Below are 25932 nucleotides of genomic sequence, written 5' to 3'. Positions count from 1 at the left end.
ATATTATTAAGGTTGATGTGACAAGTAGTTATGTGGGGAAAATTATAAAAGATCATAAAAATTATAAACAAGTACCTTGATTTAATTAAAAGTACTACCATTCATTCTAGTGCATCTTGGGATATCAAGTGAATTTTATTCCCAAATATGTGATGGGCTATTTTATTAAGTAACTTTATCAATATTTCTAAATTTTTTCCTCAATTTTACTTCTACGAAGTTATGGTCTGATCTTTTTTCTTTAGCTATGGTAGGTGATCTCAAGCATCAAGAACCTAATTCTTGTGTCAAAATAAGAATGACGGGGAGGTCTAGCACCATCTTGAAAAAGGTGAGATCACCTAGTACCTTGAATGTCTCAATGGTTTCAAGAAGGATGTAACACCAATTTTCCATAGAATGGGAGGGGGAATCTATTACTTTGAATGAGGCTAAGATAGATTTTTAATGTGGAGTTTATTTATGAGATCTTTAGCCTATCAAATACTTGTATGCCTTTCTTTGAAGAAAGGAAAATGTTAAATATTGTAGTGCATCAATTTCCAAAAACCAAGAAGGAAAATGATTATTTGTTCTAGGTATATCACTATTATAATAAATTGAGTAGATTAATCTCATCTAGAGGAAATTTCTTTCCTACAATATGGCTTATTTTACTCTTGACGAGAGACATTCCAAGGTGCACAACTACCACTTTGCACTACCCAATCATTTTTTTAATACAAAAATGGGTGTCTTTCCCATTTTTATATAATAAATTCCCTCAAGAATACTCGAGTTGAACATAGGAAAAGTCCAAGAGGCTAGTGCTTCATGAGGTACTTACTCTTATGATTGCAGAGCATTGTAACCATGGGAATCCTTCAAAGGATCCTAAAAGGAAAATAATTATGGAAGGGGAGGATCCTAAAAATAAGAGATCATGGGGCTAAAAAGAAAGAAAGACCTCCCTTTCAAGCACTTAGAAAAAAATTGACATGGATGAGGGGATGTTGACTAAAAGTGGTGAAGATTCCAACTCAAAAGCTGATGAGGGGAGCCTTATTAATACTCTATTTGATGATGAGATTGGTATGCAAATAGAGGATGTCGATAAGTCTACCATGGTGTCTCCAAAGGATAATAACAAAGATACAACCACCAATACTGAGAAGGTTGGGTTTCCTAAGGTAGGGTCTAGAAAGAAGGCAAGGACCAATGATACGTAGATGGAAGAAATTGCTAAAATATTGATGATGCATAGAATGAAATTATGCAGAAGAAGGATCATAATGAGAAAGAGGATCAAATTCCCACTCATAAAATTATCAACTATCCTAGATTTGACTCAACCAAAGGGAAAGCTAACCCTAATAATACTATGGTTATAATGTAAAAGCTCAGAAAGCTATTGATGGGCATACTGGTGTAATGCCACCCTAGTGACATGATTTGAGGTCTACTTGAGACACTAGATTTTATTCTTATGCTTTATCATTAAGGTAGGAGGTTAGATGATACTTTACATGATGTGTTTTAGATAGGCTTCCTATGATATATTTCATATGAGGATTATGGATTATTGATATCTATGGATTTTTGAATGTACTAACCCATCTATCACCTATATTACTATTGATATGATTCTATATTATTACAATGTTATTTATAAATATACATGTTGGTTTCTTAGTAATTAAGGTATGTGAAAGAATAGGTCCTAAAGCCTCTTTATTATCTATTGTTTCAGAGATGAAACCATGGTCCAAATAGACACCTTGAACCTAAAAGTCATGTTAGGGAAGTCAACTATCCAAATTGGGAACTTGGGGATTTTTGTTTTTGTTTGGTTTAATGATATTTTAATTACATTCTTATTGTGATTTTAGTTTTATGATTGGAAGTCTCAATATATATTTATTTGAGTATATATGGGTACGCGCGCACACACACACACACACACACACACAATGTGGTGTAGTGCAAGGTAGAAGAGTCCTCAAAGGAGATGTCCTAGCCCCCAACAAATAACCACATGACAAAAGATAAACAAAAATGTGAGATTTGAAACCAATTCATGCAATGTGCTGGGCTATAAGGCCTTCTCGATTATGACCAAATACAAAGCAATTAATAGTTCTACAAGATCCTTCAAGACCCAATCCAAATCCTAGCTACTCTAGATCCACACTCTAGTAGAAACCTCCAAGGAAGATCCAATGGGTACTCACAAAGCTATCAAGCAATCTCCTTGTTTCCTAAGCCTTAAATACTAGCCTTTCTCAAAATTTTTGCCTCTATCACCTCCTCTTCTCCAAGGTGGATGAATAATGGCTAAAGACTTCACCAAAACCCCTACTTATACCAATATAAGCCAAAAGTTAGCCCAAAATGCTAAAAAGTAAATAAAACTAACATTAAATACTTGAATAGCCACAAGTCAGCCTCTAATAGAAATTAATTACAATAATTATTAGATACATAGAAATTAACTACCCAAGACCCAAATAGGTCCAGTCAACCCTACTAAAATACCTTAATCATGCAGGATAGAAAACTACCCTAGGATGCTCCTGCATCAGATTCCCTAGGTGTGAAAAGATGTTCTTAGTAGCTTGAAGAACATCTTCCAGGGTTCAACACATAAATCCCAAATTGGTTCTTCACATACATGTCCTCCAAGTCTTCAACTTGTACACTCTTTCCCTTTCTCTTCTTCTACTTATTCACCTCCATCATTGATGTCCCATAGGTTTTCTGCCCACATTGATCACTAACCCTTTCAAAATCTACCAACTCAACTCGGTTGCCAATACTTAGGTTCCTTCTACTGACCTGTTCATTTTGTAAAGGAATCAAGGAATGCTTCCTGCCAACTTTTTCAATTGTAAAAACATTATTGACAAAATCATGTATAGACTTACAATTATACTGCCAAGGTCTACCAATTAAGACATGAGAACTGTTCATGTCCACAATATCACACAACACTTGATCCTTATACTGCCCAATCTGGAAATCAACGAAGCACTTCTCCCTCACTTACAAAGCATGCTCATCTTGCAACCAACCAATCCCATAAGGTTAAGGATATCTCACTCTCTTCAAACCAAGTTTCTAAACCATCTTCTCAGCAAAAAAGTTATCAGTACTACCACCATCCACAATGATATAACAGACTTTACCCTTAGACTTACAACAAGTCCTGAAAAAATTATTCCTTTGACAAGATTCCCTCTAACCAACCAATACTCATTGAGCCAATAAACTCTCTCCCTGTTCAGGTTCATGGTATTCAACCTCATTTACAATAGCAACTTTTCTATCACCATCCTTTTGTGCACACTCATAAGATCTATGTCCTTCTTCATGACATCTGAAACAAGTTCCCTTAGACTCACCTCTACCTATCTTCCTCTTCTACTCAATAGGTTTTGGTTAATCTTTTGCACTTGGTTTAGTGTTTTCCAAGTAGTCCTTCTTGTCCTTCCCTTAGGAACTATCTTGATTCTTCCTCTTTAGCTTCTCCTATACTCTCAAGGTATACTGATAAGCGTGCTCTCAATTGAAGAAATATTCAAAATACCAACCTCATCTTGAATATTGAATCTCACACCATTAATGTATCATGCTACCTTCTTCTTTGACAATTCTCTATTGCCAGACTGAATAGTCAACTTGTAGAAATCCTCGGTGTAATCTTTTATAGTCATAATCTTTTATAGTCAAATCCTTCTGCTTCAAATTTTACAACCTCTTAAACAAATTGAGTTCATAATTATTAGGAATGAATATAGCCTTCAATTTAGTCACCATCAACCTCCATCTAGTGATCTTCATTTCACCTTCATCTTCTTTGTCCCTTTGTAGTCCCTTCCACCAAAGAGCAACATGTCCCTTTAACTCTATTTGTGCCAACCTTACTCTAAGTGGATCCTCAATATCCTCAAGCTCAAAGTAGTCTTCTAATTCACCAATCCAATCAATTAGGTCTTCAAGATTTAAAGTACTCAAGAAATTAGAAACCTCCATCTTATACTTCAACTCTAACTGAGATCCAGGTATAGCAAATTGGCCAACCCTATTCCCCATATGTCTCTCTACATGATCATTTTTGGCCTCACCACTTGATCCAAAAATTTCAAAGTCTTCAATAGCTTCCTCATAACCATCTTTAGTACCAATATGCTGAGGTACACCACCTATAACACTTATGATCTTAGCGATCATATCACTCTTCATCAACTCCATCTCAAATCTGAAAATGGCTTTAACCTCCTTTATTTTAGATCTAAAATCTACTTTAACCCTCTCTAAGATCCTTTCTTCCACAACATCACTAAGGTCCAATATTCTCAAATGTATCTTCCAATATTTTTTCAAACCCTAATAAATCCACTTCACAAAACCTTGGTGCGAATTGCCTCAACTTTGGTGCTTTATCTACACAGTCATGAACAACCTTTTCTTTGATACCACTTGATGCAGTACAATGTAGGAAAATCCTCAAAGGAGATGTCTTAGCCCCCAACAAATAATCACACAATAGAAGATAAACAACAATGTAAGATTTGAAGCCAAGTCACAATAATTTATTCATAGATATAATTGATTATATGCAATGCGTTGGGCTATAAGGCCTTCTCAATTATAGCCAAATATAAGGAAAGTAATAGTTCTACAAGATCTCTCAATATTCAATCCAAACCATAGCTAGTCCAAATCCAAACTCTGGTAGAAACCTCCTAGGAAAATCTAGCGGGTACTCACAAACCCACCAAGCAATCTCCTTGTTTCCCAAGCCTTAGCTATTAGCCTTTCTCAAATTTTGCTCCTCTACCACCTTCTCTTCTCTAAAAAGATGAATAATGACTAAAAAATTCACCAAAACCCCTACTTATACCAATCTAAGCCACAAGTCATCCCAGAATGCTAAAAACTAAATTAACCTAACATTAAATACTTGAAGAGCCACAAGTCGGTCTCCAACAAAAATTAAATACCAAATGCCTTTAAAGGCTTACAATAATTATTAAATACATCAAAATTAACTACCCAAGACCCAAATAGGTCCATTCAACCCTACTAAAATCCCTTAAACATGTAGGATAGCCAACTACCTTGGGATGCTCCTGCATTAGTATGTTAGTGGTTGGATATAGTTTCTTGCATAATTATATCGCAATCTTTTATAACAAAAAAATGGAAGAGAAAATAAGTAAAATTATTAAGAGAAAGATTAAAATGTTTTAGAGATTATAATCTAGAACCTTCTACTTTCGATCTCACCCTCAACCAACCCACTCATGTAGTTCTTCATGAAGCAAAAAATGAAAAGTAGATTTTAACCCATGTCTATTAAAACCATGATATAGTAAAAGGTCTCTATAATTGAATCCTTGACCTCTTGAGAAGGACCATACAAACTTGACCATTGTGCCATGAGAATCCTTTGAATAAGGACCTCTTTACAATATAGATAACCCAAAAATGGTTAGGGATTTGAATTAAATAAAATTACTAATTAAAGGTTTGATTTATTTAATCAAACCCTAGCAAGCCGACTGTAATAGATGCAACCATCCTTAAATTAAAATTAATACCTATAAAAAAGGTACTTCCCATAAAATAAAAACATATAATAATGAAGGCAAAAAAATATATAGTCAAATGTATTTTTGAAGATCATTAGTTGTGGAAACTTAGAGGAAACTAGGACTAAGGACATGAATGATACAAACACCAAGTTAGAGGATGGAAGCTTTCACTAAATGTCACAAACTCTAGCTCCACCGCCCTATCGGCTTATGAAACCAATTAGGTCTCATTGCCCCATTCTATTTGGATTCTTTTATAACTCAAGACGAGAAAGATCAAATTAATATACTACTATAGATTATGAAAATATATCTTTGGATGCTATGATTAAACTTGTGTATGAATATATTCCATGATTGTCTCTCATGAAGTCTTTGCATGGAAGTCATGTTTAGATAAGAATGCTAGGAGTCAAATCCATTGATTGGCGATGGTTATGGGGTTTTCAACCTAGGATTTTATCACATATGGTAGTGAAAGACCTTCATCTTAACGAGTCTCAGAATTCAATTCATAGCCTTCTTTATATTTTTTTGAGCTCTTTGGAATGAATGTGTAGGAAGACAACACATATGTGAAGTTATACTAAGCATATGCATAGCCCTACATTTAACCCCTTTCTGTTTACTTTTCAATACAAATGTGCCGCCTTTCCTAATAAATGCATGGTTATAGTAAACAAGTGTGTGACTTTATTGAATGAATACACAGTTTTGTTTGACATATGTCAGGTTGCATTGAACAAATGCACAATTCTACTACACCTATGCACACCAACATTGAATGGATGTGCTGTTATAATGAATAAATGTGCAACAATATTGAATGTATGCATAGTTATAAGAAAAAAATGTGCAGGTTTACCATTTTCTTGGTTTTTTGGTTCATTATTTGATATCCTATGGTTAATTTTCACTATTGGTTGATCCTATTAGTCTTGTTTCTATTACATGAGTATTCTAAGATGCCTTAACTTGTGTTACTTTGCACGGCTTATATATTGGAGTAAGGTAGAAAACCCTAGGTGAGTGGCTCATCATGGCTTATGGGACCGAGAAGTGGATGTTGAAGGATCCTTTGCCTAGAGACCAATACCTTATGTAGGCTAGATCTATAAGTGAGTTGGATAATAAGTGAAAATATAATAAATGATTGGGTTGGGCATGGGTTTGAAACATTAATAAAGATTAAGTTTGAGTGTTGTTGGAGAACTCAGAGAGGGGACAATCTATGTGGATCATGGTCCTTGACTCAAGGGGAGGATACCAAAATTACTAGGCCATGCATATTTTGTTGGAGTACTCAGCGAAAAGGCATTCTATGTGATAGGATGGTCTTTGGCATAGGAGAATTATCCCAACACTATGGAAATGTGTAATGACACTCACCTAGAGATGTATGAATCCCTCACTCTCACTTTTGGTTAGTTTGGTTCTTTCTCTATTTTGGTTTGGGGTTGAACCCTAGGTCTATCCTTTAGTCCTTTGGATCATGGTTTTGTCTCCTAGCTTGGGGGAGTAGTTCCTTATGATTCCACATGGTTGGGTGGAAAAAAAAAAGATGTTTGTTCATTGCTTGCATTGGAGTTCTTTCTTGGAGATATGCTTAGATGATTCTTAAAGATGCTTAAGGATGTTCGTGTTACTTGCATTAATATAAATGATGAAATTTGATGAATCATGAAAAAAGACATGTATAAGGGTTGGGTAAATTGGTAAGAGGTTTGGTTCTTGAAAAGTAAATGTATGAAAACTATATCTCTTTAATATAATTCAGCTTGGTATATATGTATGATGGAGATTACTTATGTTACCAAGTTTCTTTAATGATGTATATTTGTTGTCACAAAAGCTTGCACCCTTTCCAAAAGTTTTTACCTAAAGGCAACCTTGTGAAACATGGAAAAAATCTCCAAGTTGTGGGACTTGAACTATGAGATTGAGTCTCTGGAGAAGGCTAGCTTCCTTGCTATCAAGGTGCACCTAACTACTCTTTGAGTAGAAAAGGGAGAAGAAATGCATGAAAATAAAACTACCTAATCTAGTCTAAAGGGAGTGATACACCAAAACAGTATGTTCAACCTTATCTCTTGCTAAGAATGCACAATTCATCAATCTAACCTCAAAGTATACAAATTCAATCCTTGCTTAACTCAACAACTATATGTAGATTAGAAACCAAAAGAATGCTATAAGGAAGGGACTTCACTCTATATCATTCAAAGGCCAAGTAGATACAATCATACAATTGAAAAGATATATACAATGCATTAACACTAGGCAAGAAGGTATTGCACAATATATTAATGGAAGAAAGAGATATAAAAGAGGAGTATATTAACTCAGAGGCAAATGAAATTATAGTAGTAGAGCATATAATACAATGCTATAGAATCAGAGAAAAGATCAATCCTTGGAAGGGTCACAAAACTTGCTTTTATAGTGCAAGCATAACTGAGGTAGCTTCTACCCTAAGGAAAAGCACAACAACTACATTTAAGGTTAAAAAGAACAATCACTGCAAATATGAAGAAGATCTTATCTTGGTACACATCTAGATGTAGGAAAATCATATATTTCACAAAAAAATAGCCATGAGAAGATATAAATAGTGGCCATTAATGCCTTAACCAAGTAGATGGATAATTAGGTGGCGATGGAGTGTCCCTTTTCATTTATTAGGCATGGGGAACACTCAAGGGTGGGTGTGGATGATCAAGAAGATTATATTTTCCATTAAAGAGTTGTTTCTTTCTTGCTATAAAAAATCCAAGTCAGCCATGTCATCAGTCAACTAGAGTCAATCCTCAGGCTTCACCATGTGGTCCAATAAATCTTTATTATTCTACTATCCCTGCAAACCCTTATATTTTATGTTTGACCACTGACTGCTCATAATCATGGATTTGTAGCTTGACATCACATTATTCCCTTAACTATCACGACCTTGTGATTGCATGATTCTAACTCTTCACACCATCACCATGATTTAGACTTAATAGCCTTCTAACTACGTGACTAAGTACCCATGGGATCTGACTTTTATATGACTTCAATCACGTGGTTGCTACATCTTAGTAACATTTGAACTTAACATTTGGGACAGCATGAATGCCCTTAATTCATGAAGTTGTGGCTTTGCACACCTTTATGCCTTTTAGACCTTTGCCTCTGCAACCACATGACCACTTCTTTTCTTATAATCTATTCAAGACTTTGCAGGGTTGTGACTTGTCTTAGCTAATAACAAATTTTCTTTGTGATCATGCGAGTGAAGGCTCTCTCATATTTTTTTAACTTGGTCCCTAGTTCACGACTTCATTTTTTGGCTAGCATCAAATGCTTGTGACCCAGTGATGACTTCCCTCTTGACTATTGATCCCCCAGTTGTAACTTAATTCATTGACTCTAATGCTAACCCCATGAACAAGAGATCAAGGCAATAACTGTATCACCCTTCTAACCATGGTTGAACATTAACTCCTAGCGACCATGAGATGAAGGCATAGTCACACAGTTGTGACTTAGATCTTTCTAAAGATATAAAATGAAAACATGAAGGGTATGGTTTAGACTTAGGGATTAACAAAATGTAAAGCCAAGGTTTCAATGTATCCCTACTATGCATCCAAGATCTGAATATTCAAATATTTACTGTTGGACATGTTTGCCACTCAAAACTCAAAATTTTTCATAGGACAAAAAAAATGGCTAACAATTTTAGTGATTCAAAGGGGATATAAGCCTGTTAAGTATAAGATCCATGGCCTTGAGCATCCATTGGGCTATGGAGTTACAGAAACTGAGACCTGCCACACGTTGTCTTAAACCAAAAGAATCTATCTCCTCTGCAAGCTTAAAATTTCAAAGCTTTTCTATCTCTTGGAGAAGCCTGTAGTTGACACTTCTTGGAAAATAGGGAAATATTGAAAAAAAAAAACCTACTCTAATATATACATAAATTTATATAGAAAACAAGTCAAACAAAGTTGTTGATTGGCTTGTTGAAATAACTACCTTTATTTCTAACCTTCGAATGCTTGACATATTCAAGCCATCATCCCTCCATCATTAAGTGGTTGACTATAATACCATACTCCACTAGAATCTGACATAGAAGGTGGCTCACCTTTGCATTCATGTTTCTCACCTTGATGAATGGAATAATCCTTTATTTCCTTGAAGACAAAAATGTCCTCATCAAACCCTCGAGAGAACCATGATTCTTCTAGTTTCTCTACTTGTTCTCAATACTAGCTACTGATGACTTGGGTAGGACCTCCTCATTTTTAGCCTGTATCAGATTTGGGATGAGAACATCTTGTTCATGTACAACATAGACCCTTGGCTCAGCCTCATCCTTATGCCTAAAAGGATTCTAGTGGCTCTCCTCCTTATCAAAGATAGTGCAGTTCATATTTGAAGGGTAAACCATATAGGGCTCCACATGATTGATATTGAATGTCTCTTCCATAGGTCTTTGTGCCATTCCTATCTTTAAAAAAGACTCAGGACCAATCAGTAGCAATACATCCACAACTAATCTTGGCAGTGAAATCTCTAGATAAGAAAATGACAGTGTGTAGGGAGATCTATAACAGTTATATTCTGAGCCATAGTGTAGCCATGACATGCATGTAGGGTCACTTTTAAATATTTGAATACTCCCATAGTTCTACAAGAACTACCATCCAACTGAATAATCCCATTGGTCATAGGCTCATATTTTATGCCTACTTGATCAACAATCCTCTTAGGTACGACTGAGGTGCAAGCACCGGAGTCTATCATACAATTATGAACTATTTTATCTCCTTTGACTAAAGAGATATAAAAAGGAGGTGGCTTCATTTTCTTACTTTGATTTTCCTCCTTGGGGGGCTGTGTATGGTTGGCTAAACTTGAAGATTCACCTTGTGTTGATATAGAAGCAACCTTGGGTTTTTCTTCCTTCTTGCAACTTTGCCCCTTATTCTATTCTTGAACTGGTGTGGTTGTCCCCTTTGATATCCTTAGGTCCATGATATGCATGGTTGTAGTACTATTGTTCTTCTAACCTCTACCACCAAAATTTTCTTTACCAAAGATGGCATAAGAAGCATTCCCCTAGACTTGAGCTTGATATCCAACATTGGACTGATTTGCATTGCACTATTGTCCTGAAGTTGTTGGCATCTCTTGTATAGTTAAGGCTTAAGGAAATGTGCCTTGATCATTAGATGGGAAACCATATGTATGTCCTTGTTGTTCTTGAGCTAGATTGTTTTGATGAAGAATTGCCTTTGACTGATTTAGAACTACATAAGGCATACCATTGGAAGGTTTATTTTATGCCCATGGATCTTGTCCTTGATGTATTGACCTATATGATTACAAGGGCTGAGGGGACCTAACAATTTGGGATTGTTGTCCTTTAAGAGTTATCGCCTGATTTCCAAGATTTTGAATCAATGATTGATGTTGACCAATAACCTGCTTAATAGATTGTGTTTCTAAGCTTTGATCTTGGGATCTCTTACCCATGTGAGAACTATGGTCTTGAATTTTTTTATGTATATTCTACATCAACATATGCATCATAACCTTAATCTTATCTATCTCATTGGAGGATGTAGAGGCTATTAGGGCTGTGGCTAGAGGTTGGCATGTAGATGTAGTAGGGATAGGGGCTTTTGTTGATTGATGATTGAGTACATCTAGAAAGAAAGGCATTGGAGGCCCTAGAGCTAACTTTCTTCCTTGTATCAAGATATTCTTTACCCTAGTGGAAATTTCATAGGCAAAAAGTAGAGTGTCTACTCCCATGGTTTGAATTGTAGTAGAAATATCCCTATTTATGGCTTTGAGGTAATGCAAGAAAGCATTACCAAGGGTAGGTTTTCCTGTAGCAGGTATCCTATTCCATGTCTTCTGAAATCTATCATATATTCACGGGGTGCTATCTTGATAGTTGTTAGCTGATCTAAAAGTGATAAATGATCACTTTTATCCTCAAAATGTTTGCATAAAATTTCTCCTAGCCCATCCCAATCAGTGATAGAATTATGTGGCAAGCCTCTCTACCATTATAGAGCCTTTCCCTTGAGTGACGTTCCTAGAAGTCTAACAATAACATCATCTTTTGTAATACCATGTATACTACACACATTTGAAACCTCTTGAATATGTTCTACAAGGGAGAGGGAAGTTTCACCAGTAAATTCATGAACACTTTTAAGGGCTGATACTAGGATATCGTGTCTTTGGGCTAGTAGGAGAGCACCTCCACCATTGAAGGTGGCAAATGCATGTGCTCTAGGTTGTGCCATATGGAATAATGACCTATTTAAATGAAAAGATGACAACCTAAGCATGCTTCTGGAGGTAATTTCTAGTATTGGTGGGAACATTTTTTGAGACATTTGGCATAGATCTCGACGTGGTAATTTTTCTTGTTTCTCTCTTCAAGCACTTTTTTTGACCTATATGTTGTTTTTTGGCCATAACTTGCTCGTCTAGACTCTATTTTTTGCAAACAAGATATCATCAAAAAGTTGATTCTGATCCCATCGTGATGGTGCAATTTATTTTGACTTTAGATACTTCTTGGTTGCCATTTTATGCAGTGAAAGTCAAAGGTTCTATTTTACACTCTGAGAGACATATTTTGAGACATTCTATTTTCTAGATTCTACTCCAGCCACATCCCATTTAGTTTTTTTCTTTTTTGATTTCTGATGAATATCTTGGTTATTTCAGGTGTGGAGATCAATTTTTTTGTTTTAGATGATTTTTCATGGGTTGTACTACTATTATATAAGCCTTATGTCTCTTTTAATCTTTGTTGGCACTCTTTTGTAGTATTTTTGCAAACGCACTAAGATAAAGTGCCACTCTATTGCATTTTGGGATCTTGTACATCTTTGTGTTTTGTTGTACTCACACTTTATTATAAAGTGCATTGGGGGGTTTCATGTTTTCCATATTCACCATCTTTCTTTGTCAAGTGAGTGTTCCTTCCATGACATTAGCTTCATGACATGTCAATGACACATGCCATTATAGGTGTTTGTACTTCTTTTGCACACTTGATGTTCCTATTTCTTCTTTCTACAAGAGATATTGCATTCAGTTTCAGTATTCATGTATTACCTCTTAGCATTATAGTGGGGTTATGTTGGTTCTATTTCTTTTTTGGTTTGATGGAATGAGCTATGTATTTAGTATTTGTTCCTATGTACTAGGTGATTACAGTGGTTGGATACATATGCATTTTAGTGAGATGGATCATTTACCATATAGACATTCTTTTTTTTCCTATTTTTGGAGGCCATGAAGATACCTTTCATCTTCGATTGATTAGATCTTCAGACTTAGTCTTCTATACAGTCATATTTTATATAGTGGAGTTTCTTCAGATCATTAGTTTGATAGTGTTTGCAACTTTATGCTTCAATGGTGTTCTTCATGATCATCCTTTTGTTCATATCTTCTGGAACATTTTATTTCAATATCTTTTTGGAGTAGGGTTTTTCCCATGTGGTTTTCTCTATTTCTTCTCTTTACAGAGATTTGGTTGTGCTTGGGTACCTCATCAAGCCCTGTTGTCATGACCCAAATTTTCTTTCAGCAATAGTTTCTAGGTTTTTAGCTACTCTCTAAGTTTAACTTAAGTGGGGGTGTTAGAGTAATAAGATATTTTCTAATTAATTAAATCATTTTGATTTAATTATTAAGTCACTTATTATCTCTAGTTTACTTAAGCTAAACTTTTTGGACATAATAATTAATTATTTTATTAATTATTAACATGCAACCTAGGTTTTACCGATTAGGGTTTTGATCTCTTTTATATGGATTGATCTCTTTGTAATTTTATTAGTTCACTTTTGATAATAGAAATTTATCTTTTTGCTCATCAAGAATGTCTTATCTATGGATTTAGGAATTCCACCCTCCATAGCTTTTGCTTCTCTCTTTCTATGATAGGTGTTTGTACACAGGTGATTCTTGGGAGCTGTGGGGTTCATCTTTCATCAACTTCAACATTAACATATATTCTAGATGCAATAATACAACCTTAAAAATAAAAATAAAATATTAAATATGACCATTTCATTTAAATCATTCACCCTAAGAATTAAATTTAAAAATAACCATTTTTCAATAATAAAACATTAAAGAATCTATTTGATATATTTTCAAAAATATTCAAAAATTTAAAATAATTTAAAAAAAAAAGGTTTCCCTACCAGGAATTGTACTAGAAATTTCACCATTCCCTCTCATGCTCTAGCAAACTCATTGATAACAAATAAGGGGCTAATGAGGCATAATAAATTTTTAATATATTTGGAGGGTTTCAATCATATATGATTTGGCTGAGTAGAATTCAAATAAATCATATTCAACGAAAAACCTCCTAGCATTTGTCATCCACAAAGCTAGCATGTGGTGCCACATGTGTTCCACTTGATCGGTTTCAACTAATTCCTACCAAGTTTAAATCTTACTCAGCTAGATCTGTTGACTTAGCCTAAAGTGAGTCACAAGTTGTTCTTTTATCCTAAACCAAAAAAAGATTCAAGTTATAAATTCAAGTAAACCAAACAAAAATTGAAGTTATAAATTCAATTCACCTTTTTAAAATAGAGAATATTCTCTTTTGAGTTCAAAACTTTTGGTCACCATGTTCTCATTTGTTGCTTGAGTTCAAAACTTTTGGTCACCATGTTCTCATTTGTTGCTTGTATTCTTGAAAATTATTTAGGGATTTATTTAATACATTCTCATATAATCTATTGACATACTCTAATCTAATTGAACTCCTCAAGATTATTTGATATCCTATCCACATGTTGGGGTTAATTTATGAGTGTCTAAATAGGTCATCATGATGATCAATGCTAAATGTTCATATTTTTCAACATATTCTTCATTAGTAACTTTAGTTGCATTGATATCTTGACCAACTTTCTTCACTTCACACTTTTCAAATTTATTCTTGTATGGCAAAGAAAACTTGGACATAATTTTGAGTAATAAAATGTCTAAAACTACTAAAACTATTATACAATTCTTTACACTCTTATAGAATAAATACTCTATATGCTACTATTAAATCTCTTTTGAAATGCAATAAATTTATTCTTTTCTCTATTTTATAATATAATAAAATAAATCTTAGATTAGCATGTCTATTAATCTAGTACTAAACAACCAAAGGGGGTGGCGAAAGATCCTATTAATTAATTGGTGTGGTTTCTATCAAGGTTGTGAATCAGTCTCTCATCCTTGAGTGTCTAGGAAATGTCATCACCTCAAAAAATTGTGGATTTCATTTTTCTTAAAACCCTTAGTAAAATTTTGGACCTTAGGTTTTCTATCATTTACTTTAATTTTATGGACCACAAATTTGTGAGGTATACTAACCCTTGGTCATATGGATAGTTAGGCTTTTTAATTTCATCCTGTTTCCTTTTTCTAATCCAACAACTTTGAAAAATATCTTTGATTTCTATCTAAATCAAATTGTTTAAGATTTTAAAAAAAAATAAAAAAAATAAAAAAATCATTTATGATCCTAGATTCATCAAGAATATGGTTGTTTAGGTTGGTAATTCTATGGTTGGATTTTTGCTTGGTAGATTCCATTAGTTGGTATACTAGGATATATTTCATTTTTGATATTTTTAAGCATCTGTATCCTTTTGGCTGAATTTATTTATCATTTGACACATATGTTCAATTCACAATCTATTAAGGCTATTCACTTTGATAATTTTTTTGGACCATGTTTGGCCATACGATTGATGGATGTTCTTCTTCTAAGTCAACTACCACAATGATGCTCAACCAAAAATATTGATCAAAAAGCATGATAGTGAAGATGTTTATTTATTTGGTATCATCACAGAAAGTTGATGGCTCCACATATGGAGCACAAATATGTTTAATAGAATTTTGTAGAGACCTTCATCCCTTTGAAGCCACAATCATTTTAGAAATTCCCCAAGGAATATTTTCATATAACTATACACCTTGCTAAGCGGGCGGGGAACTACTCAAATTAAAATGGAACTTTTCCTTTTTGGGAGGACCTCCATGATGAAATTTTAGATTTTAGTGATCATGATGGCATAGTTGTTCCCACAAAAGGTTCTCCATATTTCAAATTACTAGCAAAATTTCTAATGAAAACACTAGTGCACCTAGGAAGAAGAATGGATGAAAATATGAAGCAAAGAAATTATGACTAGAAGGTCAACATGTTCTTAGTGATGGGGCCCAATGGACTGGGAGTACCACTAAGAGGTAGAAAAATGGTTTAATCAAATAAGATTGATAATTAGTTCTTCTCATGTAAGTTAGGTCTTTAAAGTTGATTAATTTGTTATACCTTGAGTTCTTAACAACTAGAATAATTGCTACTACTACATTGTCATCCAAGTTGATTTGTTGTAGCATTTATTAGTATGATATTTTAATCTTTATATTTTAAAAGAAGTTATTAAGTAAAGAGACATTATGTAATAGTACATCTATCTAAATATATACACCTTATTTTAAGATAATTTTAAGTTTGAACTATCTCTCTCTCTCTCTTTCTCTCTCTCTCTCTCTCACACACACACACACACACACACACACACACACACTCATTACAATTCATTTTAGTATTCTATTTTGATCTTGTTATAGGTGTTTTCATAAAATAGAAATTAGTAATTTGGGAAACTTTGTTTCTTCAATTGAAATTAACAAAATTTAAATCCCCTTATATTTTTGTAATTAATTAATTTAGTATTATAAACACTCACTAGTCAATGTACATATAGACTTTGACTCTTGTAAACTTTTCCATTTTTTATAAAGATCAATCACATAACTCCTAGTTTGATGTGCTAACAATAGACATGAAAGAATAGAACGGACGAGACTATCCTTCATCCAAACTCATGGATTTTTCTGAAAATTTCAGCATTTGATCTTCATGATTTGTATAGTTTATAGTCGAAAACAACAAAATAATTTGGAAAAAAATTACTACATTTTCGTGAATTAAAAATAAATAAATTCGACCTTGTTTTGTCTTCAGTGGATTTTTGATGGAGATTAACCTATCCTGAATAGAATTTACATTGTCAACTTGAAAATCACTGAAATTGGGTTAGTGTTAATCTGCTTGTTAAAAAAAATATTATGGAGAACTCTACGGCAGTTATTAAATCTGTATTTAATGACTAACAGCCATTGTTGGTATTTCATAATGTCACTACCCCACTGTGTGTCTGTGGAGTAGTTCAAATATTATTGAAACGAATTTAATAGTGAAGGAGCACCGTGAGCGACCGCGAAATCGTCCATGGAGCAACGAGACACATAAACAAGCAAGTCGAGCGTTTACCATTCCATAGGCACTCATCTGCACCAGCGGCAAAGGAGGAGCACAAACTAAATGTGGAGCGAAGGCGATATTTTCACGCTTTCAGGCCCTCGCCACCTCACAAATATCGACTCATGGTAAGATAAAGTCGAAGCTCTGAATACCTTACATTAATCAGAAACAAAAATGCCGCTTTGTTTAATCAAAGGCGCGTGTTTTCTTTTATCTCAGGTTCGACCCAGATCAGAGACGATGCGTAGCGGCGAGCCTGGTGCAGGGCGTGTACGTGCAAGAACGAAACCGGCAAGAAAACGGGCTTCTTGAAATGGAGATCATGTGGTGGAAATTCTTCCATTTCGAGCTCCACCGCCGTCTCTTCGACGAGGCCGATGGCTCCATCTTCGGCGCAGTCTACAAACGGAGCAACGGTGGGTCGCACCTGCAGGGAGCGCCGGAGATAGTGGTGGCTTTCAGAGGAACAGTCAGGAAAGTGGAGTCCTTGCCCACAGATCTGCTCCACAATTTCAACATTCTCACCAATGCTCTTCACACAACCTGTCGCTTCAAAGTCGCCCATGACGCCGTCAAGACGGAGGTTCAAAAGCAGGGCTGTGAAAATGTTTGGATCGCAGGCCATTCTCTGGGGGCTGCCATTGGAATGTTAATAGGCAGGAAAATGGCAGAGGAAGATGGCCAGTTTATAGAGGCCCATCTGTTCAATCCGCCCTTTGTTTCGCCACCGATAGAGAGAATTAGGAGTGAGAGATTAAAGAGTGGGTTTCAGTTTGGGCTGAGTGTGATAACCGCAGGATTGGCCGTCATGTTGCACGATGAACAATCCAGGATCGAATCGCGTAAGGCTCTGTTTCATCTGAGGTCGTGGGTGCCTTGCCTTTATGTTAATCCAAAGGACGATTTGTGCTCGGGTTACGTGGGCTACTTTGCTACGCAGAAAGTTATGAATGAAATTGGGGGTGGTAGACTGGCAAGCCTTACCGCGCAGTATTCGATCACGGATTTTGTTCTGTCGGCGTTGGGGAAGGAGTCAAAGGCGGGGCATTTCATCCCTTCTGCCCGGCTAGCATTGAGCTTGAGCCCGGCGCCCGATTTTAAAAGAGCCCATGGTATTCATCAATGGTGGGCGCCTGATATCACCATTCATTCCACAGAATACAATATTTTCACAGATCATGAGGCGCCAGCGGGAACGCTTGGAGGACGGCCGAAATCTGTCTTCTTGTAACATTTCCGTTTTAACGTGTTACCTATTTCTCTATTATTAATATACGCCCACTCAATTTAAAATGTGTACAGGCTGTTGCGACGAGTTGACTAATTTTTAAAAGATCGAAAATGTTATGGATTTGTTTTTTGAAAATTTCATTGTTTGATCTTTATGATCTGCATAGTTTGTAGTCGAAAATAACAAAAAATTTGGAAAATAATCATCAAATTTTCATGAATCTAGGAAAAAAAAAAAAGGTTTGACTTTGTTTTGTCTTTGGTACTTTTTTGATGGAGATTAGCCTTTCCTAATCCACAATTACTTAAGGTTGTTCTACAATGTCTTATCAAATGAATAGAGTAGGCCTCGGGCCTCTTATGTTTCACTAATTTGGTCTGAAATCTGTCTTCTCCTGCAACTTTAGTTTTAAGTTGTCTTTCCAACTTGGATTACTATGTTTGCTCAATCCAACCAATTAGGTTTGGCTGCAGAAATAGGAATATGAGAATATGAATTGTTATTTTGGAATAGAAAATAAGAATATGTATTCCTATTCTCTATTTGGTTAGGCGAAATTGAAATTGGAGATTGAATAGCAAACAAACAATGTGGATTGAGCAATCTAAAACCATACGATCACATTCCAAAAAATTTCCATGATTTTATTGTATACGAGTCCAAGAGTATCCATGAAGGGAAAAAGGCTAAGGATGTTTGAAATCCTCATGATTGTCCTTGTTAGCGAGGACATGAAACACTTCATATCTCTACGTGGACTTGAGGTTTTAGCATGCGATCTCAGTATTCAAAATCGATGTGTCTAATCTAGTAATGATTTGTGCAAGAGCAACACCACTTTTCAAAATTGGCCATTTTCCATGACTGCAGGGCTCTCGGTAGCTGTGATCATGGGCATGGACTTGAAATTTTCATCAAATATGAAAAAAAAAAAGGAATCATAAAACTATTCCAATTCCACCTATTGAGGTGGAATTGCAAATGCTCATTTTTGGGTCAAAATGAGAATACATATTCCTATTCTAAATTTCGATTTGATGCACTCAAATAGAGGATTAGAGATTTAAGAATTAACATATCCATATTCTAGTCTGATTCCTACTGCCAAACGGGCCCTTAGGGCTCGTTTGGTTGCTGGCATAGGAATTGAAGACTAGAATAGAAAATTGGAATGAGAATGAGAATGGAGAATATGAATAAAAAATGACATTTCTAGTCCTATTTGGTTCACTTGGAATTTGATTGAGAATATGTTAATCATTTGTTTGGTTGTACAAAACTAGAATTGGAATAAGGTTAAGTTTATATATTTTAATTTTTTTTCCTTAATTGATTTGTTTTAATTTATTATTTTTTGGTTAATTTTTTCAATAGTTATTTTTATCTTTTATTTTATTCATTGAAGTTAATGAGCAATTTAATTTATTTCAATATATTTTAACAAATAGATATAATAAAAAAAACCTTATCTACAAATATCTTCCCCTAGAAATATTTTTGACTATATATCATAAAAGCTAGAAAAAATCGTGGATCCTTACAATTGAAAATATCTATTGTAAACTTTGATCAATCTGGTGTTGGTGTATTCTAAATCTTTAACCTCTAATTATTGCAATTTAGAAACGAATGTTTTCTACATATTACTAAGTTGTTAGGGTCATACCCATTCCTATAATTGAGCTTTTTATGGAAGCTTGATTTTACACTCTTAAATGAACTTTATATCAACCGTAAGAGCACTTCAATACTGTCCAGATGAGCTCATTTCTTAATGATTAGATGCATGGTGATTAGAGTCTACAAATTAATTAACATCATATGAATTTTAGAGATTACAGATGACCTATATAGAGATCATGCATCACCATCTATACCAAGAATAATACATAGAGAAAAAGATTTTAAAGTCTGAGCAAAACACACAAATAAAAAAGTCATATATCATAAAAACAAGGAGCAACCCAAATAATGACTTTCCCACTCATTATGGCCTGCAACTAGATTTTCCATGCCTTCTTAGTCCTCGGGGGATGGATTCCCCCACCATCACCCCCTCCTTCGAAGTTGGTACTTGTGTGCCCGAATCTAGAACTGGTCTTGTCTGCTAAGTCCCAGAATGCTCAGGTGTTGCATTCAGTAGTAAATCTTGGTCTGACAATACCATGTGATGTTTTTGATGATTGCGCCTATTTGTGCCCCCACTCTCTAGAGGGTCCCACGATGGTTGTGGATGAGATTGAGATCCCAAAGTCAAATTGTTTAAGGGTTGTCATTGGATCCAAGCATGTTGTGGAGTCTAGAGAGGAACTCACATTTTCCTCAAGGGCTATAGGACCATAGATCTCACTTTCAAACTCTGAGGTTGATTCAATTTCCTTCAGTCTATCCTTGAGTCTTGTTGGAAAGTTTATCTCATTTCGACCTACTATGGATATGGTGATAAAATGGTGTTTCACAAGGTGGAAACTATCGGGTTCGATGTCCATTTTTGTGATGGTAGGCTCCCTTTTCCTATTTAGCTTCACTCTTGAAATGGACCGTGAGTCAATCATGGCAGGTTCCTAGCATTTTGGTAACCATTTTTTGATGGTCATGAAATGGAAACTGAGGTTTAACCCTGAGCATGACCTTTGTAGATCTGTACCAGTTTAGATAAGATTACCAAGACTACCCTTAGAGTTTTGGGTTGAGTGAGTGTTTGGATGGATTGGAAACTCTTTTGGACATTTCAAAAATGGATATAATGATTAGCTTCAAGACTAAATTGGGCTTTGCCAAGTTTTGTGTGAATGTCGATATGAATAAACCATTGTCAACCATGATGAATTTGAAATCTAAATGAGGTACTTAGTCACAACCAATCATATATTAGAATGTTGCACCCTTCTGCCAATAGGGCAACATGTTTGGCCATTTGATAATGGAATGCAAAAAGGGCAAGAAACTCAAGGATAAAGTAACCTCACCTAGTGTGGTGGTGGTAGAAAGCTTGAACTCTATAGAAATGGAAAACTAGACCAAACAACACAAGACCACGAAACTGGTAAGATCCATGGGAGCAAGCATGGAGGAATTCCAAGAGCTGAACGAAGCTCGTAGTAAGGATAGGGAGAAGGTTAGGATCCCTATGAGGGAGGGTGTTGATGGGCAAGTAGATGATATCATCTATGGTCAAACTAAGAAAAAGGTAACAATTGAGCATGAGGAGGGTGAGATTGTTGAAGCTCATTCAATGCAACTAGCCCAACCTGGGGAAGGACAACTAAATCGATTGATGGAGGATGAGTTTGAAATGATTACTCCCTACATCATATTTTAAGAATATAAATAAAATAATAAAATAATGTATTTATCCTAAGTAAACTTAAGTAAAGTGTAAATAATAATTATTTACACTAACACCCCCCCTTAAGTGCAACTTAGGGGAATGCACTTAAGCCCATAAAAGCTATGATGAAATGCATAATGGGTCTAGGCTACTAGGCCATGTTAGGTACCCAAGTACAAATGCAATGAAATCTCTTTGCAAACGGAGAAAGAGGGAAAACCTCATGGGAAAAACCCTCCTTCAAAAAGAGAGATACGTACAATAGAGAAGAGAAGGATCATGTGACCCCCCTAGGTGAAAAATCCCTCACCCCCAAGAGATCTTGCAAATGAATATACTTGACCTCTATGAAGGGCTTGGTGAAGATGTCATCTACTTGCTACTCTATAAGACAATACTGCAATGTGATAACCTGCTCATGAAAAGGTTCTTTGATATAGTGCATATGAACCTCAATATGTTTGGTGCAGTGGATGTTTTGAGATCTCAATAGCACTCTAGTTATAACAATGGATGAATGTAGGTCTAGGTAGATCAAAACCAAACTCCTTCAGGATCCGCTGCAACCAAATAGCTTCTGTCACCGTAGTCATAGCTCCTCGCTTTTTAGCATCAATTGATGAGAGAGAAATGGTGTTTTTCATTTTACTCTACCAAAAAATGGAACTAGAACCAAGATGAAACATATATCTTGAAGTAAACTTGCAAGTATCAAGGTCCCCTGCATAGTTTGAGTCTGTATAACCCACTAACTAAAGTTTAGTACTACCTGCATAGTGTATCCCATGTGTATGTGCACCCTAAATATAGTGTAAGATTTGTTTGGATGCCTTCTAATGAAGTTCATGTGGCTCTTGCATGAAGCAAGAAACCATGTCAACTACAAATGAGATGTCAGGGTGTGTATGTGTCAAGTAGATAAGGCTTCCAACCAACTATCTATACAAAGTCACATCAACAAGTGGAGTGGAACACTTTGTTTCTAACTTGACACCTGAAAGAAAGGGAGTAGGTGTAGCCTTGGAATAACTCATGTGAAACTAAGCAAGTAGATCAAGAGAATACTTGGGATGTGATAACTTTATCCATGATGAAGACTAATGTATCTCTATACCTAGGAAATAATGTAGTAGACCCAAGTCTATCATCAAAAACCTATCCTAAAAAGTAGCCTTGACACTATCAATAATGGATGTTGTGCTCCCTATAATGATCAAGTCATCAAAATAAAGCATAGAAGCAAATGTGAATAATCCCTCTGAAGAATGTAGACATTTAGATCAGAATGACATCTAGTGAACCCTCTTGAGAGAAGAAAAGAGTCCATCTTGCCATACCAAGCTCTTAGAGCTTGTTTAAGTCCATAGATTGACTTCTTCAATTTGCAAACCAAGGAAACATCCTATATGAATCCTTATGGTGAGTGTCATAGGAATGGAATTCATCTTTACAACTAGTGCAAAGGTCTTAGTTTAATCAATGCCAGGTACATGAGAGAAACCTTTTGCAACAAGTCGAGCCTTATGTTTATCAACACTTCCATTTGCTATGAATTTGGTCCAATAGATCCACTTACACCAAACCAATTTTCTTCTCTTACAAAGAGAGACTATGTCACATGTATCATTTATCATAAGAGAGTTATATTCTTCCTCCATTTCTCTATCCCATTCTGGAATACCTAATGCTTCTTTGAATGATTGTGGATTTGAAGCAACTACAATATAAGCATGTGGGAGGGAGTTGTGTTATGATCTTTTCCTCCTATTATCTAAAGGATTCCCTACAAATGGTCTTGCCACATCCAACGTCTTCTTAGGCCATCTAGGTATATTAGAAGATGTAGTAGGAGTATCCTAAATCTTAACTAGCTGATGCCTCTATTTAGGTTGGGGATGAACATTTTCCAAGTTATTGTTATCACTATCACTCTCTTCAATGAAGAAGGAAGAAGGAGGAGTTGAAGAAGTAAAGCTTGGACAACTTTCTTCAAATTGTACACTCCTCTCATAGAATATTTCATGTGTCTCTGGATCCATTAACTTGTAGGCTTTATGTGAGTTTGAATATCCAACAAAGATGCAAGGTTTTCTTTGAGCTTCCAATGCGTTGTGTTTTTTTGGAGGAATTCTTGCCCATGCTAGACAACAAAAGAATCTAAAGTTCTTAACCATAGGTTTCCTGCTAGTCCAAGATTTAAAAGTAGCTATACCATCCAAACCTTTGTGAGGACTCCCATTCTAAATATAGTTAGCACAATTCATTACTTCAACCCAAAAGATTTGATCAAGAGACATGTTTTGTAGCATGCAAGTGGTCATCTTTTTTAGAGTTCTATTTTTCTTCTTAGCATGACCATTTTTCTATATCATATATGGTATTGAATGCTAAAGGTCAATTCCCTCTTGAGTGCAAAAGTCTATTAGTCTTGTGTTCACATACTCCCCCCCATTATCTATTCATAGAACTTTGAAGGCTTTCCTTGACTGCTTTTCCACTTGAGCCTTGAAGTTGACAAATTTTTCAAACACTTCACTCTTATGAGCCATGAAGAAAACCCAATTAAAGTGAGAGTAATCATCTATGAAGGTGAGTGCATAGTGAGACTTGCCAAATGATGGCACTAGAAATGGTCCCACTACATCACTATGAACCAATTTAAAAACATGACATTGTGCTCTCCAAGACTTCCCCTTTTCATAAATTTTTTTGGATGTTTTCCAAGTGAACAACCTAAACAAACACCTTCTATAAACTGGACTTGAGGTAGACCATTAACCATTTTCTTGTTGCTAAGCTACTGAAGATATTTGTAGTTGAGATGTCCAAATCTCTCATCCCACACTTTTCTTTCTACATTTGAATGTAGTAAAAAGGCTTGTGCATTTGATTTTGGCACAAAGGAGGAGAAAGTCTAAAGCCTTGAATCATGATTGGCTTCACCTATTGTGATCATAGATTCATCCTTGATGCTTTTCACTACCACTGAATCTAGAAGAAATTCAACTTTATTTCCACCTCCATAGTGAGTCATTTGGTAGACTAAACGAAGGTTGGAGGTAAGATTAGGAACATATAAAACATTCTTGAATGCTCCATTGTTCATCTGAACTTCACCTTTACTTTCAACTTCCACCTTAGTATCATCACCTACAAAGATGTGTAGTACCTCTGAATGTGTCATGGAAGAAAAATCTCTCTTTGATGTACCCATATGATGTGTGGCACCTGAATCAATGATCCATTCTCCCTAACTAATAGTGTTTGTGAGTAAAGCATGCCCTTTGCCCTTAGAATCTGAAGATGAAGATCCTTTTTCCTTATAAGCATTAGGAAATGGAACATTGTGTTTCTTCATGATGTTCTTCAACTCATCAATCTAGATTTATGATAACATTGATGTTCATCATGACCCATCTTCTTATAATAGGCACATTTCTTCTTCTCTTGATTAGTGTCTCCCTTTTTGTTGGTATTTGAGGAATGCTTGCCTTGTTGATTGATGTTGGTGTTGACTTTTCTGTATTCTCTTGTCTATTATTCTTCCACTTCTTCTTTTTTTGCTTACCTTTATTTGATCTTTAGCTAGTTGAATTTTGAGAACCCTTATTATTAGCCACCAATGCCTTAGTCTTTGAAGACTTGAGAATTCCCATTGTTTGTAACTTAGTTTGTTCATCCTCTAACATCTAACCATAATCATCAAAAGTGATTTTTGTATAAGAAGCTCCTAAGGTAGTCTTTTTGGTGTTGAAAGAAGAGACAAAGGTGGAGTACTTGGATGACAGCTTATTATGAATGAGATAGATCAACCTGTCATCTTTAATAGGAATTCTATAATCATCAAGCTTTGTTCTTAATTCATTCACCTTAATGATAAAATCCTGTATAGAATCAAAGGCCTTAGGTTCTGGGGAGACAAGCTCATCCTCAATGTTGTAAACATCCTCCTCAGTCATAGTACCATATAGGTTTTTGAGGGCATCCCAAGCTTCCTTGGATGTATCATACTTCATGGTTTGATAGAGGATCTTGTCTTCAACCCCCATCCTAATATCACTTAGGGCTTTCCTATCTGCCTTTATCCAAGCTTCAATATCACTTTGAGATACTTTATCACCTATTGGTTTAGGAAGGGAACCATCTACATATTGAGAAACTTCATCATGCATCAATTTGCATCATATTTTAATAGAACATGTGGCATAGTTATATGGTATTGATTTTGGAATGTTAAAATTTCCCATAATGCAAGAAAATAAAGATAACAATAGGAAAAGAGGAACACAACACCAAGAGACACCACCCCCTACTCACTCAATCAAGAAACTCCCCCAAATGAAATATTTTGGCACTTTATACTTAATGTAATTACAATAGCCATTTGCTAATTTTGGCCTTAGTGTTCTTCTAATTT

At 35.3% G+C, this 25932-nt stretch overlaps 1 protein-coding gene across 1 annotated transcript; it reads left to right on the top strand.

The window, feature by feature from the left end:
- Positions 1-16928: 16928 nt before the first annotated feature.
- LOC149546843 (GDSL esterase/lipase At4g10955-like) lies at positions 16929-18313 on the top strand. Its single transcript, XM_089794678.1, has 2 exons — positions 16929-17078; positions 17173-18313. Exons 1-2 carry the CDS (start codon positions 17014-17016, stop codon positions 18182-18184), a joined length of 1077 nt encoding a protein of 358 aa, XP_089650804.1. The 5' UTR covers positions 16929-17013; the 3' UTR covers positions 18185-18313.
- The last annotated feature ends 7619 nt before the right edge of the window (positions 18314-25932 follow it).

The sequence above is a fragment of the Cupressus sempervirens genome, chromosome 7, assembly GCF_028749045.1.
Source record: "Cupressus sempervirens isolate cs-2001-9-10 chromosome 7, ASM2874904v1, whole genome shotgun sequence".
NCBI lineage: Eukaryota > Viridiplantae > Streptophyta > Pinopsida > Cupressales > Cupressaceae > Cupressus > Cupressus sempervirens.
The sequence above is the reverse complement of the archived record's forward strand: the minus strand, read 5'-3'. Positions and strand labels throughout refer to the sequence as shown.

What these genes read in the sequence shown, in the direction of transcription:
- LOC149546843 (XM_089794678.1), top strand. Translation starts at nt 17,014, where the DNA reads ATGTGGAGCGAAGGCGATATTTTCACGCTTTCAGGCCCTCGCCACCTC. An exon ending in CTCACAAATATCGACTCATG is followed by an intron (nt 17,079 to 17,172) that starts GTAAGATAAAGT and finishes CTTTTATCTCAG; the next exon opens with GTTCGACCCAGATCAGAGAC.